The 20,582-nt window shown below is 37.4% G+C and overlaps 1 protein-coding gene across 1 annotated transcript; it reads left to right on the top strand.

Annotated features, from left to right (window-relative positions):
- Positions 1-206: 206 nt before the first annotated feature.
- Positions 207-19,491, top strand: LOC103701011 (ABC transporter G family member 51-like). The gene is made up of 24 exons (XM_039125165.1): positions 207-565; positions 1,311-1,431; positions 2,011-2,099; positions 2,371-2,548; positions 4,002-4,164; positions 6,384-6,460; positions 6,557-6,701; positions 8,173-8,474; positions 8,542-8,823; positions 9,703-10,019; positions 10,127-10,287; positions 10,456-10,559; positions 10,660-10,816; positions 10,915-11,007; positions 11,169-11,254; positions 11,347-11,679; positions 11,755-12,045; positions 12,150-12,233; positions 13,459-13,592; positions 13,708-13,935; positions 15,565-15,736; positions 15,811-15,898; positions 18,123-18,289; positions 19,032-19,491. Exons 1-24 carry the CDS (start codon positions 207-209, stop codon positions 19,296-19,298), a joined length of 4,398 nt encoding a protein of 1,465 aa, XP_038981093.1. The 3' UTR covers positions 19,299-19,491.
- The last annotated feature ends 1,091 nt before the right edge of the window (positions 19,492-20,582 follow it).

Consider the following 20,582-nt stretch of genomic DNA (forward strand, 5'->3'; position numbering starts at 1 on the left):
AGATAAAACCCCCGTCAGGTATACGTACAGGTGCGTTGTTCTTGTTCATTCATTTCCGAATCGGCGTGGCATGAATCCTTCTCTTCCGCGCGAAAACCCGAACCCCTTAAACTCCCCGTCCCTTCGCATCCAACGACAGCTCTCTCCTCTGTCTCTTTGTCTCCCTCCCTCCCTCTCTAACTACTGCGCCCGCAGGAGAGCTAGCGATGGCAGCTTCGAGCGGCATGGAGTACTTAGAGATCGACGTGGAGTCGGCCATGGAGCACTTCTCGCGGCCGAGGCCGTCCAACGCGGACGTCGTGGACGAGGACGAGGCGGAGCTCGTATGGGCCGCCATCGAGAGGCTGCCCTCCATCAAGCGCCACAACTTCGCCATCGTCCGCTGCGACTCCGTCTCCTACCCCCGCCGCCCCCGAGGCCGAGCCGGCGAGTCCTCTACCTTCGAGGTCGTCGACGTCCGGAAGCTCGACCGCCGCGTCCGCGAGCGCGTGCTGCAGAAAGCCTTCGCCACCAACGACCAGGATAACTACAACCTCTTGGCCGGCATCAAAGCCCGCTTTGATCGGTAAAACAAACTGCCCCGCGGCCAACTCTATCCTCTTCTTGTTTCTTGGTCCTCCTCTTCTCTCGATTCGTTTCTCTTGGTTGTCTTCTTGTGTTTCCCCTTCTCCCGTCTCTCACGAGCGCTTGATATAATAGTTTTTTGAAAAAGAAGGATTATGAACGGGAGGGTTGGGTGTTGTTGATCTGCTCTCTTTTTGTTCTTCATCCTACCTTGATTATAATCATTATTTCTCATGAATTATGTTATCGTTGGTAGATCAGATAGCGTCGTTTCCCCAGGAAGAAAGCTCATAGAAGGGACGGGTGGCTTTTGTTTTGCATCCTGTCTGTCCTTCCCTTTCTTTGCACTTCCATATATCAACTGTTATTAATAAAATCTGTGAGAACAGGCCCCGAAAAAAAAGGCTGAAGTCGGCACGCAGTCGGCATCGTGCCGACTTCAGCCCAGGGCCCAAAAAAACAACAACAAAATGTGAACGGAGGATCGCGATCCTCTGCTCGAGCTTACGGAGGATCTGGCACGAGGTCAGCTAGCTAATCGTTTGGAAGTTAGATTCCAAGAATCTGTAGTTTTGGTGTATATACTGAAATTAGCTCATAGTTTCTTTGCTTTTATTGGTGGTGGGCATGATGGTGAACAATCTTTTCAAATTTTGGCTTTTCTTCTTCCCCCCGCCCTAGAAGTAAATCAGAGGAAATCAGCTCCATACTGTGATTTGATGATGTTCAAACTTCAAACTTAACAGGGCAGGATTGGAGGTTCCGAAAGTGGAAGTGAGGTTCCAGGGCCTGAATGTGTCTGCAAAAGTTCACACTGGTCGAAGAGCATTGCCTACTCTCCCCAACTATGTCCTCGACGCTGTCGAGGTATGTTGCACTTTTACTTGTCCATCACCAAAGTAGTAGAACTGTGTCACCAAAAATATAAACACATATGATGAACAAAGATACTGTTCTTTTTCACACTTGTCATTTTCAAATTGTTGACATTTGATTTTGGCCTGTTAGAAACTATTCATCGGAAACTAGAACCTAATTTGTCAGAATTTTTTCATTGCAACATGGCCAGAATGCTTCTTCATTTCATATTCTAACCGCAGAAGGGAAGAAAGAGAAAAAGAAGAATACATTTTCTCCTGGCAAGAGTGTTTATGCGACACCATATTTATCTTATTTCAATTTTTTCCTTTAGGATATCAGATTATTGCACCTTCTTCTTGACTGTCTGATGAGGTCTGTCCAGGGTGGACCCAAAATTTTGGCAAATCATCACATAGGTGGTGCAAGCTTGTGGTTTGAGTTAAGCCACAGAATGCAACCCTGCATGAAACCATTACTATGCAATCCCCGTTGTTGCTTGCCAACTGCTTCAACAATTTTCTAGTTTTCTTCTTGTCTGAATGATTTATTCTTTTGATTTATTTATTTTTATGGGGTTCAATGCAGACATTTCTCACATCCTTGCGGATACTCCAACCGAATAAACAGACCCTCACCATCTTGGATAATGTTAGTGGCATTGTGAAGCCAGGAAGGTGAGGACAAAAAGCTTACCATCTTTGTTTTCCTGCAAGTCATATCTAGTAGTTTATAGCAAAAATACTATATGAAAGGAGGATTATGAACCTGGAATCTAGTTCATGCACCTCCTTGCTTGTTGTAGTAGTAATATGTTGCTGTATAGCTATGACACTTTGGACAGTGTTCTTTCTTTTCTTTTTTTGTTTGGGGGGGGGGGGGGGGGGGGGGAGGAGGGAGCTTGTACATTGTTCAAGAGGGGCGTTTTTTATGATAGTTTCATTGCAGGCCAACATGGTATTGCTTGATGATAAAGCAGTTAAGATTCGGGGGTTTTGTTGGTCTATTTAATAATGTATTTGATGGGCGTGTAATGTTGTTTGCCTTATATGCTGTGGTGGCAGAATTATGCTGCTGTTGGGACCTCCTTGTTCTGGGAAATCCACATTACTCTCAGCACTTGCTGGTAAACTGGATTCCAAGTTAAAGGTGACGCTTCTTCTCTTCTCCTTTTATTATCATATCCATTCCAAATAGAGGAGAAAAGAATACCATGATAAATGTGTCTTAGGTCTCTAGGTATTGTGCTAAACTAATATATACTTAATTCCATGATGAAAATTGCATGCATCTATATTTCATTGCCTTCTACGCATAATCCTATAACTTATGAATATAGGAATGCACACGCGAGAGAGAGAGAGAGAGAGAGAGAGAGAGAGAGAGATGCCTCAAGTGAAGTGATACGAAGATTCTACTAAATGATTATGTCACGCCCCGAACCCAATACCCTAGTCGGCTACGTGACACGGCCGCATACTCTCTAGGGCAAAGTCCTAGAAAATATGTAAGGCCTGGAAATTTATTTCAACCTCAATATAATTGAATAATAATGATCTTTATAACAATTAACAAAACTGGTACAATTACAAAATTTAATCATCCAACCGGTATCAGTGATGGTCTATATACTCATCCTTTCACTCATGATCCCAACTATAGCCAAGTACCAAGCAACCTGCAATTCTAAAAGAAAAAGAAAAGAGATGGTATGAGCTTTACAGCTCAATAAGAATCTTCATACATCCATACCAACACAATAATAATGTAAGATTGATAATCACAAAAAATCATTGCACCCATCATGAAATCACAAACTCACTATCAATAATACTCGAATAATAAGTATAAATATGTATATCAAATATAAATAGAAATTCAATCACTCAAGAGTGATATATCATACGATATCTCATAAAACTTCTACAGTGTTTCAATGCTTTTCATTCACTTGATCAGGATCGATTATTTTTTCGACTTTGGGCCAAATCTCGGTCACATTTTCAGCCCATGACGAGGCAATTAATAGTATCACATTTTCAACTTGTGACGGAGCAACCAATAGTATCACATTTCCAGCTTATGACAGGGCCTGCTATGGTATCACATTTTCAGCCTATGATGGGGCAACCAATAGTATCACATTTTCCGCATGTGACGGGGCCTATCATAGTATCACATTTCTAGCCCGTAACGGGGCCTGCTATAATATAACACTTCTAGCTTGTGACGGGACAATCGATGATAACGAGATATGGTTGGTTAAGTTCTTCATGCAGCATATAGATGGGTCCTGGAATTTTTGGTCTTCTAAATGGGAGGGGGTGGTGGTGGTCAGGGGGTTTATGTTAATCTTCTGTAATAATGTTATTTTTTTGTCCTGTGCTTGAAAACTTTCTTCTTAGAAACATTATCTGAAAATGTAAGTAATGTTAATGGCTACAATTTTGGTATTTCTCTGGTTATGCCGCTTTGAAGATTAATAGTTTATATCATACTGCCCTTGTCATTAAAGTATACAACATTATCAGTTCATGCAAGCTCTTATTTACATCCTTTTCCCTCCTCTTTTACATCAGACAAGTGGAAATGTGACATACAATGGCTGTGCTATTGATAAATTCTGTGTACAAAGAACATCTGCATATATCAGCCAGACGGATAATCATATTGGAGAATTGACTGTTCGAGAAACTTTAGATTTTGCTGCAAGATGCCAGGGTGCAAGCGACAATTGGGCAGGTCTGGCGTTTAACTCCAGTTTGTATTGCTATATCAGAATTTACCTATAAGATATGCTACTGCTATTTGTGTCTCATTAAAACTATTCTCTATACTTTTATAGTTGGCATGCTTGCCATGCTTGTACAATGAGTTAACCAGTCCTGATCCTTGCTAAATTCTTTAGACTTTTCTTTCTTTCCTTCTCTCTCTTTTTTTGTCTTTCGAATTTTATTTTATTTTTCATTTGATAAGAGCTTGTGCCTTCTTTGTAAATAATTGAGACATGAGACACATACAGCCAGATCACTGTCACAAATGGTAAAATCTCCCCTAATATGGTACATATTTCTCATCACTCCTGTGAAATATGATTCTTCAGTTTTTTGATATTATCTTGTAGCTGTTCATTCATCAACACAGTCAGAAATATGACTTTTTAGTTGATTTTGAAATATTCCCTGTTATTGTCTGTTTTTTCTTTGATTACATCTCAGGGATGCAAATGAATAATGTTCTCACTCTAAAATTGAAAGGAACTGGAAAATGACCCCAGTATTCTGAACTGGGACCTATGGATAGGGTTATGATGTATCCTCATAAAAGTCAAGAAGCTACTAAGTTTCAACAAGTAGAAAACAGGTTCGGGATAGAGTTTTGAAGTTTTATGCACTTAGAAGCCTTTTTTTTTCCTGCTGGCATGAAGAGTCTGAGATCTTATTTCATGTCAAAATAGTAACGATCATGAATAATTAAGGGTAGAAGAGAGAAAGTTAGGGAGGAAGAATTCGAGAAAGAAGAAAGAGAGGCTTCTGGCTTGTTTCACAGTCTAGTCATTTGTTTGAGAGGGACAAAGTCCGTCTCTCTCTCTCTCTATAAAAAATATATAACTAGTCATAAAAGCCTTTTTTAAATTAATTATCACTTGTGTTGTCTTGTTTTTTAACCAAGTCTTTGAAAAAATAATACAAGTATTAGTGTAACAAATAACTTATGAGAAAAATTTATACATCTAACTTGTAACATCCTATAGTTCAGTTTCTCGATGGCACCAAACAAGATGCTGTACAAAGTAGTGCCGTTGATATGGCATATGTTATATAAAGTAGGTAGCTTCTTTATTTAGATAAGCTTTTGTTTTTATTTTCTTTATCCATCAAGAGTTCCCTTGTTAACTTATCTTTATCTTTTAGGCTTGGGGTCTAGAAGTAGAAACAGAGAAGTTTGAGAAGGCAATATTGGCATATTAGAGTGTTTCTTTGAGTTTCCCTCATTACTTTGCCAATGCGCTTCCCCCAAGATCTTATCCATTTCTAGGAAACCACATGATCTCGCTCATGTTTAATTTTGTACCAAATCATGAGGAAAAACTATGGTGAGGGAAAACTTGAAACTTTGCATTTCCCGACACTTGCTTCAAATCAGTTTTCCAATTTAGTTTCCCAAGAAACCCTTATTGGAGTGGAAATCATGTTTCCTAGCTTCTATGTTTTTAATGTTTTGTTCTTTATTGATTGATGGGATATTTGAGTTATTATTGAGGAAAAATGCCTCTAACTTGTTGCCATGTGATATCCAGCATGTTAGATTTGTATTCTTATTGCACACAATGTTTGTCTTGTACCTTTTTTTGGGGGGCCTTTCTAGTGCCTTTAAAGCTTTTATGGGGCCATTATGCCACCATTGCAAAGCTTATGGTCTTTTTGTTCAGTCGTGTTGGAAGCTAGCTAGTTACAAGTTTCGGTAGCTTTGCTCTCAAGCAATTGTATTAGTTGCCAATCCATGTGTTTGTTGATGGATCTCCAAACTTATTATTTTTCCTACCATCGAGCAATAGATTTTCAATCACTTTTTACAGGTAGATGTTGGCCAATTGGAGTTGCTTCTGGTGTAGGTCACTTCCTCTACCTTAATCTCAGCTGTTTTTTGAGTTAAAGTTTTGCCTCTACAGGGTTCAGAATTCGTTGGACCTGGTTGGATTTTCAGTTATTGGAGCTTCTTTCAACATATTTATTAAGGGTCTATATATTTAGATGTCATAATTCATATGCTGTTTTGCCTTATTTGCAAATAGTTTAGATTATTTTTTTTCTTTTTTAGGTTATCTTTGTTCAAGGGCCATTGCTGGGTGCAATGGTAAAAAAAGAAAACTCTGTCCTCAGTCTGTCAGGACTATAACTGGGTAATGGCTTTTTTTTTAGATTATTTTTTGTTCATTATTTTATTTTTCATGTATACAGAGTATTTGAAAGATCTGGTCAGGCTTGAGAAGGAAAAGAAAACCCATCCAAGTCCCGAAATTGATGCATTTATGAAGGTCATTATCCATGTCCCCTGTTAACTTGCTAACTTCAATTTTCTGTTACCGTTTATTTTACTAATCACTTCTGTTGAAATATATCTGATTTAATAGGTTGCTTCAATTGGCAGTGAAAAGGACAACCTTGCAAAAGATTATGTTTTAAAAGTACTTGGTCTTGACATTTGTGCTGATACTCTGGTTGGTAGTGATATGGTCAGGGGTGTCTCAGGTGGTCAGAAAAAGCGAGTAACAACAGGTTATTCTCTTCAATGTTTTCTAATGGATCTTTATGCAACTGAACCGATTGCTGATATTAGTCTTTCATGTCATATATTGTCTATACATGCCTCACGCAGATAGCTTCTATCTTTTCTTTGGCTTGACTATTTAGTTTGTCAAAGTCTAAAATCAGACATTGTTACAGTTCCTAGACTGCTATATAAAGGTTTGTGGGATTCTCCTGATTTCAAAAATTGTTTTCTGAGAACATTTTAACTGGTGAGATCTTATCCTTAACTATCTTATAACTTGGACTCTTTGGATTGGAACGTTTCTTCTAGCCAAAAAAAAAAAAAACAATTCCATTACTAATCATAAGAGTCTTTGCTGCTTATCCTGATTAGTTGAAGTTTGGACTGAAACAAGTATTTGCTTATTCTAAGAGATGCCTAGACCTGGCAAAGTGAGGAGAAGAGTGTGTGATTTAGAGTTTGGCTGATTACTGATTAGCAACTATGAAATACTGCATCTTCCCATTATAGAACAACATAAGAGTTTACACTTCGCATCATGAAATTTTATTCTTTCTGCTTCAAGGGTGTTTTAATCTTTATCTGTTGATCAATAATCCATGGAACCTAGCTTGCGTCCATTCCCTAGTTTCTGATTACGATATCAGACAGACCATAGGACTTAAAAAAATGCAATAGTCTCATTAATCAATTTTCATCATAATCATAATCATCCAGCCTTTTTCCAACTATCTGGGGTTGGCTATGTGGATTCTCATGTGCCAGGTATTCCTCTTTAGGGCCAATGCACCTTTGAACACATGCCAGTGTAGGTATAACCATGACACTGCTTCTCCTCGATTCAAATCACATTTCTATATCTTCTCATATAACCTTATTTTCCGGATGCGATATGTGCTTTAGTTTAACACAACCTGAATTGCTGGTCCAATCCAACAGAAATAGGAGCCAAACTAAAATCCTCTCAGATCTACAACAAATTCAGGACAAATGATTGGTCATAGCATTGCCTTTAAGGAAACAAGATAATTATAGGTTTGTTCTACACATTAGTCTGAGCCTGAAGTTGTTGTTTCTTTTTTTGGAGACAAGCCCTAGTGTTTACATGACAAAACACTCTCTCTGAGTTTGTATAGTACATTGATTAGTTTAAAAAAATCATTGCATTCCTCCGTATATTTTCTTTTAATGTATGAAAAAAAATATCTTTTTCCAAGTATCATATGTCTTAGTGTGTCAAGTTATTTGGGTATAACCTGGATCTTGCCATAACATAAAAAACTCTCCAACCTCCAATCATGTTCTGCTTGCAGTACTTGAAGGATTCTTGCTTATGCACAAACAAAAAATTCAAGTATGATTTTCATGCCAAATTTAAGTGTATAATGTGTCTCATATTGTGATTTTCATATCTTCTTTGGTAAATTTCTTCTGCAAAAACCAGTATACTCATTTTTATTACGTATCTAAATGCAGGAGAAATGATAGTTGGACCGAGAAAAACCCTTTTCATGGATGAAATATCTACAGGACTCGACAGCTCTACTACATATCAAATTGTGAAGTGCATGAGGAACTTTGTTCATCAAATGGAGGCAACTGTGCTGATGTCTCTTCTGCAGCCTGCACCAGAGACATTTGATCTTTTTGATGATCTTATACTATTATCTGAGGGACATATTGTTTACCATGGTCCCAGGAAACATGTCCTTGGGTTCTTTGAATCATTAGGCTTTTCCTTACCACCTCGCAAAGGAGTAGCAGACTTTCTCCAAGAGGTATGCTTCTCATATTGATTCAAATATTTTCTGAATTTACTTATTTAAAATGTCTTCTGTGCTTCAGGTTACCTCTAGAAAGGATCAAGCGCAGTATTGGTCTGATCGTTCGAAGCCCTATGTGTTTCTTCCCGTTTCAAAAATTGCTGAGGCATTCAGACAGTCTGAATATGGAAAATCTATAGAATCCAGTCTCTCTGTTCCTAATGATAAAACAAAGTTCCTCCCCTCTGCCCTTGCCAGGACAAAGTTTGCTATATCAAAAAGAGACCTTCTCAGAGCATGCTTCTCTCGGGAACTGCTTCTTATCTCTCGCCATCGTTTCCTGTACCTTTTCAGAACATGTCAAGTATGCTTCAATATATTTTTCGAATTTGTTATATTTTTCGTGGATTCTTACAGAGTCAAGATAAATCTGCTACTCATGTAGCATGCTCTGGCACTGAACGTTCAGTCATATCACATGTCACATGATTCTACATTCTTTAATGTATCTTAGCATCCAGAAAAATAATAAATGAGGTGGCGATGAGTCTGCATCAGACCTGAGCCAAATATAAGATCTATACCTGAAGTAGAGTGCTTTTTGGTTTAAATTGCAAGCAAACTTCAGTTATATGTAGACTATCAAGCATGAATTAATATGTTTTATTCATGCTGTTATGATAATACATTACATTCAAAGGCTTTCTGCGAGTCCATTTCATATCTAAATATGTCAGCATTTGAGAGTAAGCCGCACTGTTTGTAAAGATAGTATGATCTATTATATGACCTTGAAAATAAGAGTAAGCTGATACTCAGTACAAGGGGTGTACTGGGTATCGGACCGAGATTGTGAACCTTGCTCCTAGGCATTTAAAACATCTAATGTGGATCATGCAAGCAGTTAATGCTTATTTTTTTTATTTTTCAATTCATGATAATACCTCCCTTTCCTCTCCCTCCTTCCTTTAAGCTGAACGTCACTAGGGGAAAGAAAACATATTTATTTATTGTGGGGATAAAACTTCTCGCATCTTTGTAATGCATGAGGAATTTGATATTTGGGTGTCCACCCTTTCATAGAAACTAAATTTGCTTCATTGTCAGGCATTTAAAGAAACTCATTTGTTACATTTTCAACTTCCATATTGCGCACAATGCTTATTATCATCAGACTTGTAAGTGTTTTCTTCCCTCATTCATTTATTATTACGTGATAATTGCTGCTTGACATCTGATGCAGGTTGCATTTGTGGGAATCATCACATGCACAATGTTTCTCCGCACGAGGATTCATCCTGTTGATGAGACAAATGGAAATTTGTATCTTTCATGCTTGTTTTTTGGACTGATACACATGATGTTCAATGGACTTCCAGAGCTTCCAATCACTATAAGCCGACTGCCGGTTTTCTATAAGCAGAGAGACAATTTCTTTCATCCTGCTTGGGCCTTTTCAATTCCTAGTTGGATATTACGTATTCCTTACTCCATGATCGAGGCTGTTGTGTGGTCTTGCATAGTCTACTACACAGTAGGGTTTGCGCCAAGTGTTGGAAGGTATTCTAATTATGTGCATTCATCTTTTCCTTCACGTATTTCCTGTTATTTTTATTAGGTAATTTCGCCATGCATAGGCTGCATTTAATAATAACTTTTACCTTCAGGTTTTCCCGCTTCGTGCTTTTACACTTTTCCATGCACCAAATGGCACTGGGTCTTTTCCAGATGATGGCATCTGTTGCACGCGATCTGATTGTTGCCAATACATTTGGATCTTTTGCACTGATAGCTATATTTTTGCTGGGGGGATTTATTGTTCCAAAAGGTTAGATTTGGTGATCTGATAATAAGATGAATTGACCATCTGTTTGTATTGGTTCATTTTTATGAGACCTACTGCAATATCAATAGTGCTATTTTTCATGTTTAACTAATAAAATTTCCATCTTTCCTTTTAGTAGTAGTTTTATCACTAGTTTCGTTGTTATCGCAGATGCAATCAAACCATGGTGGATTTGGGCTTTCTGGACTTCTCCATTACAATATGGACAACGGGCAATTTCAGTTAATGAGTTCACTGCCTCTAGGTGGAAAGAGGTGGGTATCTTGTTACCCCACCCCTTTCTCTCATTAATTATCTTTGATACAATCATGACACCTAATTGATATTCTTGTTACCTGTGCTGTTCGATGACAGAGATCTGCTACTGGAACTGATACAATTGGGAACAATGTTCTCCATCTGCATGGTCTGCCCACCCAGGAGTACTGGTATTGGCTTGGTGTTGGTGTTTTATTGGCATATTCTATCCTCTTCAACATTTTGTGCACCCTTGCCTTTGCATACCTTAACCGTATGTCTACTGATATGCCTACTTTTTATTCTATTGCGCTTTAGTTTCATTTTTTCACTTGATAGAATTTCTTACTTCCTTTTTTAATGTCATCAAAGCACTGGGAAAGGCACAGGCAGTGATCCCATCGGATTCTGCAGAAAAGAAGGACGAGGGTGTTTTAGGCACTAACTCTGAAATGGGATCTAAAGGTGACCTCCTGTTGGAGCAGATGCATCCTGTGGCTCGTGTTTATTTTGTAAATGTTCCTGGAAACTTTTTGCTTTCATTTTAAATAACTAGTGGAACTCCTGGTGATTGCACCAGTAAGCAACAGGCCCGAGTCATCTCAAATGAGAACTTCAGAAGGAAGTACCCCCGAAGAGAGGAATGATCCTTTCCTTCCAACCAGTATCCATGACATTTCATAATGTCAATTACTTTATTGACATGCCAAAGGTTGGTAGATGATAATTGTTTATTTTGCTTCATGTTAAGACCTATTAATACATGCAATATTTTGAGACAAATTATCCCCTGTAAAACTGTAGGAAATGAGAACGAAAGGAGTTCCAGAAACACGGTTGCAGCTACTGTCCAATGTGAGTGGAGTGTTTAGACCACATGTCTTGACAGCACTGGTTGGTTCAAGTGGAGCTGGGAAGACAACACTCATGGATGTGCTCGCTGGGAGGAAGACTGGTGGATACATAGAGGGTGATATAAGAATATCTGGGTATGTAAAAGAACAAAGCACCTTCGCTAGAATATCAGGATATGTCGAACAAAATGATATACATTCACCTCAAGTAACAGTTGAAGAATCTCTCTGGTTTTCATCAAGTCTTCGCCTTCCCAAAGGAATCACCAAAGAGGATAGACTCGTTAGTTTCCCTACCCTAACTTCATCTTTTCCATTATTTTACCTTCCATGTGTATCTGAGATCTTTTCCCTGCAGGCATTTGTTGAGGAAGTGATGGCTTTAGTAGAGCTTGATGGTCTGCGGCATGCATTGGTAGGCTTGCCTGGAAGTTCTGGCTTATCTACAGAACAAAGAAAACGCCTTACCATTGCTGTGGAGCTAGTTGCAAATCCTTCTATTATTTTTATGGATGAACCCACATCTGGATTAGATGCGCGTGCTGCAGCCATTGTGATGCGTACTGTTCGCAACACCGTAGATACAGGAAGAACTGTTGTTTGCACCATACACCAACCGAGCATTGATATATTTGAAGCATTTGATGAAGTTATAAACCATTTAATTTTTGCATATCTTGTAATTGTTCGCTGTGATACTTCTTCCAAACCTTCTTTTTTTTTCCTCTCATCACCTTCTTTATTCTGGTGCAGCTTCTTCTTATGAAACGTGGGGGCCATCTCATATATGCAGGCTTGCTAGGTGTGAACTCACAAAGGATGATTGATTACTTTCAGGTAGCATTATATATGATCTCCACCTCTATACACACCTCTCCTCCACCCACATGCGCACCCACACACAGAAACTCCCACCACCACCTCCGCCATTACCCTTCACTCCCTCTGCATAGGGAAGGAGGTTTGCCTTTAGTTATCGAGTTATGTTCTTTCAAGGAGAAGAAATATTCTGCAACCAAAATAGCACCTTCTGGTGATGAGGAGTCTAATGCCCTGCAATTCTATGATCAGATGCATCTTTTGTTTTATCTAAATTTTAACAGAAGATGTGCATTACGTATGCCTCCATTTTTAATCTGTATAAAATCTGCTTGATTGGAAATTAAAAATCTGATTTTAAATAGGTATAGTGGAACGCTCCTATTATTCCTCATGTTTACTCTATTCTGAATATGGCTTCTGAACACCAAGAAACTACTGCTTGTAGTACGTACATACACATAGGTATAACAACGCTCGCGTATATCTTATCCCACGGGCGCATGGACTATGACTCATGCATAGAGAAGAGAGAGAAGTCACTTGTCAGAGCGTTGGAAAGTTGCTTCCTGCCATACATGAGTTAGGAGTTACGGACGTTATCTCTTATTTGCATGATCCCTAAGATATTATTCTGTTTAATTAGTTTTAGTCCACATCTTGGATAGGCTAAATCTTGTCCATGGATGCTGCATTTTCTAAACCTGCTGTATATCACTTCTGGCCTTTTCTTTCATAAGATGATTTTTTGCTCGTTTTCTATGTCAATATATTGCTACAAGTTGTTAACTTTCCGTCTCTTGAAACATATGACATAGTCTAATTACCAAATGAGTAACCCTTTGTGCCTTGTGCTTTGTGCTTTTGTCTGACAAGTTTGCATAGGCTTTCTGGCTTTTGAATAATCTCGTTAAGTATTATCTCCCTCTGCATCAAGAACTTCATATACTTTGATCCATTTTCGACTTTCAGGCTACTACATCCAGTATTATTCCTAGAACAGGCGCCTTTATTGATAAGCCGTGCACTAGCATTATGCCACTGTTATGGTTAAAAAAGCAACTCTGACTCGAATTTCATATCTTCTATTCTCCTGTTAGCTCGACACAGTTAATAATTAAGGGGAATGGTTATGTTGATAGATCAATGGATACCCTAATAAAATTAATGTGACATAAAAACTTGATGTTTATTTTATTTTTCTGAGTGATCCAGTTAATATGTACTTGTCTCCTACATACAGGGGATTCCTGGAGTCCCTCCTATCCCAGATGGTTACAATCCAGCAACTTGGATGCTTGAAATTAGTACGGAAGCATGTGAAGAAAGGCTTGGTCTTGACTTTGCTACCGTATACAGAAACTCAGATCAATTCAGGTGAATCTTGATGTAGTAAACTGAAAGCTCTCTGCTAAAAGTCCACATCACTTTTTTTTTTTTCTTATTTGCATGTTGCCATGGAAAAGTGAAAATACTTAATTATTTGTCTTAGGGAAGTTGAAGATTTGATCCATCAATTAAGCACTCCTGCTGCTGGAACAGAGCCGTTGAAGTTCTCCTCAGAATTTTCACAAGATACCATGACCCAATTCAAAACCTGCTTTCTGAAGCAAAATCTTGTATACTGGAGAAGTCCACAATATAATGCTGTGCGCTTGTTCTTCACCACAATTTCTTCTTTGATATTTGGAACCGTGTTTTGGAATGTTGGTTCAAAAAGGTACTCCAATTGTCATCCATTTTCTCTACGCATTTCTTGTTACAGCTCGAATGTTTTGCCTACAATTTTTGCTTAGTCTAGTTGATTTTTTTTTCTTAAAAGGCTCTATCTAGTTATGTTTGAGTTCTTTTCCCTTCTATTAATTCTTTTTTTAAATACAATTAATAGTTCAGCAGTGACATTCTGTTAATTGGGATCATATTTCAGATTAAATTTTTCATAATAATATAAACTAGCCTTGTCCCCTTTTATTTGGGTTTATATTTTATTTCACCATTCTTTTGTCTAGGGATTCTCCCTCTCAATGGAAGTTTAGTCATTCATACCTTTCATCTTAACCTACCTCCACGGATTCTATAAGCCTTCTTCTTTTTTCCAATTTTACCATGAAAACCCAAGCACTTCCAATCAAGGCACCTTATTTGGTAGTAATACATGTCATATCCTCCATTTCCTTACCCTGAGTAAACCTCCTAAATATTTTTTTCTAACTCTATCCTTGCCAAGGTTCGAAATATCGGTAATATATATTGTATTGACCGAAGGAGGGTAAGACACGCTCCATTTTGAGGATCATACCGACAAAGGGTATCGATAGGTATGCATAGATATGCACCAAGCATCCTTAGCACGTCCTTCTTTGGTCTCCAAATTCTATTGATGGATTTTTTTTTTTTTTTTGGTCAAAGTGAATGTGTTTTTAAGAAATAAGTTGGGAGTATCAATTTAGTTGCTTGAGTCGAGGTTTTTTGCATGTGGTGTAGTCCTAAACATATGTAAGTTGCAACCTAGAGTACATTTAAAAGATATTCTGCTATAACTAATCCTGAAATTTATTAAATTATCTTGGATTTGTTCTCTAGGGAATGAATCCAGTGATCAAATAAAATTTAATCTCTATTTGGCGGAGTTTTCCCCTAGTGTTGCCAAGCAGTCAGATATTAGTTGATGACATCTTTTAGAAAAAGTAACTGTAAGAAAATTAACTAGTTGTAGTTTAAACTTGGTTTTAGATTAGTTAATCCAGTGTGAAATCTCTGCAGAAATTTGTCCCTTCTCAGATTGTTCACCTCATCACCTTATAGAGTTCCTTGTGTCAAGGAGCATCTCTAGTTGTGCCCTTAGAATTCCATAAAATAAGAGTTAGACCATAGTCTTTCTTTGAATAATCATGACTACGTTTAATTGTTCATCCACCTTCTAGGTGAAAGCAGCCCATGTTATCTGGACACTCAATTAGCCTGCAAATAATTCCATTTCTTCTTATTTATTATAAGGATCCAACACGTAGATGAACAACCAAACCCGACACAAGGACCTGGGTCCATGTAACAAAGAAAGCAATTGATTATGATGTAGTAAGTACTTACAACAACTCAATTTTGTGTCTTTTTTGTTTATTTCAAGTGATATGGGATAATATTACAAAAAAGTCAACTTCTTTCTTCACAGATTCAGGCATGATGGCATTCTCTAAAATACTAGTGTCACCATATAATTTCAAAATAATTTGGTTCAGCTGAAAACTCTTATGTAGCAATTTAATGGAAAATTTTCAATCATATGATTTTATATATTAAAATCATAATGGTATCGTGTATCAAATGATAGACCGTATCCATTTTGTAGGGAAACAGCACAGGACTTGCAAATTGTAATGGGGGCTCTTTACGCTTCTTGTCTATTTCTTGGAGTAAATAATGCATCATCAGTACAGCCCATGATTTCTATTGAGAGGACTGTTTTCTACAGAGAAAGAGCATCTGGAATGTACTCTTCAGTTCCTTATGCAGCAGCACAGGTTGTTTTCCCTTATCAGATTTTCCTGGTTTTGTCTAAACAGTAAATAACATTAGATATTGTCTCAAATTACAGGGTGCTGTAGAGATTCCATACATTTTTGCACAAACTATTATATTTGGTTGCATCACCTATTTCATGGTCAATTACGAAAAGGCATTAGGTAAGAACATACATCCCTTATTTTCTGTTTCTACAATTTATAGCTTTATATTTGTTTGCTAGATGACTTAATGATTTTAATTTTGTAAGTGCCTCATAGAGCCTTTGCATCTTGTACTAAACAAATACATAATAATATGTAATGTCCAAGGTGAGAGCGGTAGCATCAGTACTGTTCGCAACACCTATAAGTTTGCTCCTTCATTGCAGTCAGTGACCAAGGCTGCTTGATCACCAATAGACATGGATGATGTTGGGAGAGATGCATCAGTATGGACAAGAACACGTTACCGAGTGGTGGCATTTCATTGCCTGCTGAAATTTGTCCTTGAAAATGCTGATGTTTAGATCAACCTCAAGAGGAAACTTGGCCACTTTGGAAACTCTTCGCATTTGTAGTTTGGCACAATAGATCTTTTGTAAGGGGCTGGTAGAAGTTCCGGGGCTTGACTTGCTGACTCCTCATTATTTGACTTGAGTAAAATAAAAAATGTAATTTATACATGGAGATAAATGCATCAAACTTATAACAATATAAGATAAAAAAGAAAATCAGCAAACAAAGGCCTTGATAAAGACAAGAAGAATGCAAATAGCTAGTAACTAATGAAACTTCATGCCTACATGCTATCTGAACTACATAGATGTTAAAGCATGTGAGTTTCAATGATCAACCACATGCTTTAATATTTATCCTTGCTCTTATTAATCACCTAAAAGATCTTTTATAAATGCAAAGCTTAATATGTAACTCCTCTTGCTTGTCTTTTAATCAATTCAAAATTATGAAAAAAATATTGTACTGATTTTTAAATAAGCAATTGCAGTCGTAGCAATTACTTGCTAAAGAAAACAAAAATTGAGTATAAAATCAAGGTTCGTCATCTTGATACCAGACCTCGTACCGGTACTATCTTATTACAATGTCGATATGTCCGGTATAGAGGCCGGTTCAGCATGCTGAGTGTCAGTATGCTCCCCATACCATGTATCGGTTCGATATCGGTATGGTATGGTATTATCGGTAAACATTGGTATCGAGCGGTACGGCAAAATTTGTATAAAATAATCTTAAATGACTAGGTGCATCTTTTATTGCATAGATTCCTTAAACAATAAGGTAGCTTAGCACCCACCAAGTCATGTAGCCTGTAACTATTTCTAGCTATGCAAATTATTACCTAAACTAAGTACAAGAGAACTCAATATTGCTTACAGTTTAAAAATTAGATGAAAATGGTACAAGTGGAAGCACCTATGCTTGATTTTGTAAGTTCTAACTTATTGCGACCTAGAATTATTAACTTAAAGTCAAAAAATGGTTATTCCTTGACTAACTTAGAAGTGGAATTTGGTTAAAAAGGGAAACATAATTAAGACTTTTTCACTTCCCAATTTATCTGAGTTACAATAGGCTCAGAAAAATTATCTAATTTCTATTTCTTTTAAAGTCATGAATCAACTTCTTGAGTTTGACGAACTTGTGATACTTACTTGGGCTTCTGCTCCTTTTTTGAATTATTTGCTTTGTCTATCTCATAAAATCAAGCTATATTATTTTCAGCAGATGTGTCATCAAGAGCATGTAAAATCTCCTTAACACATGATGGGATTGTACTATCCCAAGGCTGCATCATGATTTTTTTTAAAAAATTCTTTTGCATATTTGCCTCTTCTACATACTTCGATTTCAATTAAGTCATGAAAAAATATCTTGGCATACTTAGCCCCTTGAACATAATTCGATCCTCTTTGTTTGACCAATGTCATTTTGATATCCATCATTTTGGTGAGATCAAAATAATCAATTTTTTATTCTCATTATTAACGAGCATTCACATGTAAAGGGTAATGCATAAAACTTGTCAAAATGAAAGAAAGGTGACAATCGATAATCATGAAGTAATACATATCTAGGGAAACTGATAAGATTTGATAACCATACCAAATTTGATTAGAACCATCCCTCTTAAGTATATTACGAGTTAGAAACAAGCAAAACTTCCCCCATTTGCCTGTTGATGTAACATAATTAGATGATCCACAATCATGTATATCATGAGTAACGGACACCAAGATATTATAGTCTCAGTATTGACCCCCATACTAGTCTCAGTACTGACCCCCATACTAGGGTCATGTTCCTCACTTCCCTGAAATGATGCCATGACTGTGATGATTTAATTTTTCACATAACACAGACTCTAATTCATTTTGTTTTGCAGGGAAATTCTTATTATACCTCTTGTTCAATTTCCTCACTTTCACCTACTTCACATTCTATGGAATGATGGCAGTTGGTTTGACACCGTCTCAGCAGCTAGCAGCAGTTCTTTCACCAGCACTTTATTCTCTGTGGAATCTTCTCTCAGGTTTTCTGATTCCAAAACCTGTAAGTAGCTCGGATCCTGATAATACCCTGTATTATTGTACTTTCATTCTTGGGAAGTTGCACGAATCCTGGATCATATCTACTCTAAACCGCTTTGCTACTGGCAATGTCTTTCCATGGCACAGCAGCCTTCAACCCCAATCTGGTTATTGCTTGAGTAATAGGAACCAATGGTCTTGTTTTTGATTGAAAAATAAGGATAATTATCGAAGTAGTCTATGACCCGGGTTTTTTACAGATATGAAAATTGTTCTCTCTCTCTCTCTCTCTCTCTCTCTCTCTCTCTCTCTCTCTCTTAAATTATATCTATAATAGATAACATAATTAGCAGCTAAATATTAGTTATTGTTATTAACCAAATGTATTATCTAAATTTTAGTTAATATTTGGTTTAGTATCAAATTCTCTATCAGTTTTAGTCTGTTATTATCTGGCCACTAAGAAATAAGCAGCACTTAAATTTGCATGTCAAACATATATTCTGTTGGTCTACAAAATTGATTTCCCCCTCCGGTGCCAGACCATCGAAGCTTACTGCTCAGCTACATTTTTTAACTAGAATCATTTTTTTTTTTAAACCACTTCTAGGATACTCGTCTGTTTTGCCTGTGACGGTCGCATCATTGAAGCTTTCCAGACAGTTTCTTGTCTGTTTATTTTGTTCATTTTCCTCTAGGATTCTGATGATCAACATACAGATTCATGTCGCTGATGGTATGGTATATGGTTCCTTTTCTCACAGAATATCCCCGGTTGGTGGATTTGGTTTTATCACATATGCCCTACTGCATGGACTCTGCGAGGCATCATTACATCACAATTAGGTGATGTCGAAACCAGATTAGTTGGGGCTGGTTTTGATGGCACAGTGAAACAGTTTCTTGAGGAGAACCTCGGCTTTGAGTCTGGAATGACAGGTGTTACTGCTGCGGTGCTAATTGGCTTCTCCGTGCTCTTCTTCAGCGTGTACGTAATCTCCATCAAAATCCTCAACTTCCAGAGGCGGTGATTTCGAAGCAACTGCTTTGCCGACCGAAGACGTCTGCGTTGGTTGCCTCCTTTTTTTGAGGAATTCTGTCTTCGTCTTCAAATAGCTCAGATGTTATTAAAATTCATTATAAAACAAGAAATTAGTTTTTAGCCTTCAGTCTGGACCTCAATTTCTTTCCATGTCAACAAAGGCTTATACTTGTTCTTTTTAATTTAACCGAGTAAAACAACAAAACCTACTCTGCTTAGATGACCTGTAACGATCATGAATTAAAACAAAATATTGTTAAAAATAGAAATTGTCCTATTTCTTAAGTCTGAGGCAAGGAACGGTCAACAGTAAAGGTGTTCGAGAGAGAAGGCATCTAGACATACAGCAATAAAAAAGAAAAAGTGTAGTATAGTTGAGCAGGATGATTACATAATTCGTCGGTCTACTTAAATTTTACAGCAAACACTCTCTTTTGGGAACTCAGAAAGAGCAATGGTTCATCTTAAATGGTGAGTCTGCAAATATGCATGCAGAATGGCGATTGCGCATCATAGTTCAGCTATGATTTGCCTTGGAAAAGAAGAGATGTCCTCTTCCTGTGCACAATTCATGAATCCCACAACCATCTGGAGTATCTAAAAGGTTACCTGTTCTTATCTAAAACCTTAATGCAAGATGAATGCAGGTCTACCACCGTGAAAATGGGACCGGAACAGCCATCCAAAATGAAATATATGTATTCTTCTTTACACCGCATATGCACAGTTCTCATGAAAAACCTTGATATAATGATCAAGATTACATCAGCCTTTGATCAAAGTCAGCAGTCAAAGAATGAAGAGTCAGACCACCGAACACTGCTTTGCTTATATTCAGGGATAACAGTTCCTGTATCACCAACAGATTTATCAAGTGTATCATAATGAAAGGACTATGGTTCATGATTGCTTTCAGATTGGTATTTTACCATCTGTTGTCGTTTAAAATTTTTGAAACTAACCAAGAGTTATCATATAGAGAAAAAAATATCATATACCCATGATTTCCTTCTAATTTGGTGGAGAATTCGATTTTTCTATTTCTGCATGCATATTTGATGAACCATTGCTCTTTCTGAATTCCCAAAAGAGAGTGTTTGATCTAGTAGTCTCTTTCGGTTGTAAAATTTACATAGACCGACAAATTATGTAATCATCCTGCTCAACTATACTCCAATTTTTCTTTTTTATTGCTGTATGTCTAGATGCCTCCTCTCTCGAATACCTTTTCTGTTGACTGGTCCTTGCCTCAGACTTAAGAAATAGGACAATT

The sequence above is a fragment of the Phoenix dactylifera genome, chromosome 3, assembly GCF_009389715.1.
Source record: "Phoenix dactylifera cultivar Barhee BC4 chromosome 3, palm_55x_up_171113_PBpolish2nd_filt_p, whole genome shotgun sequence".
In the NCBI taxonomy this organism is placed as follows: domain Eukaryota; kingdom Viridiplantae; phylum Streptophyta; class Magnoliopsida; order Arecales; family Arecaceae; genus Phoenix; species Phoenix dactylifera.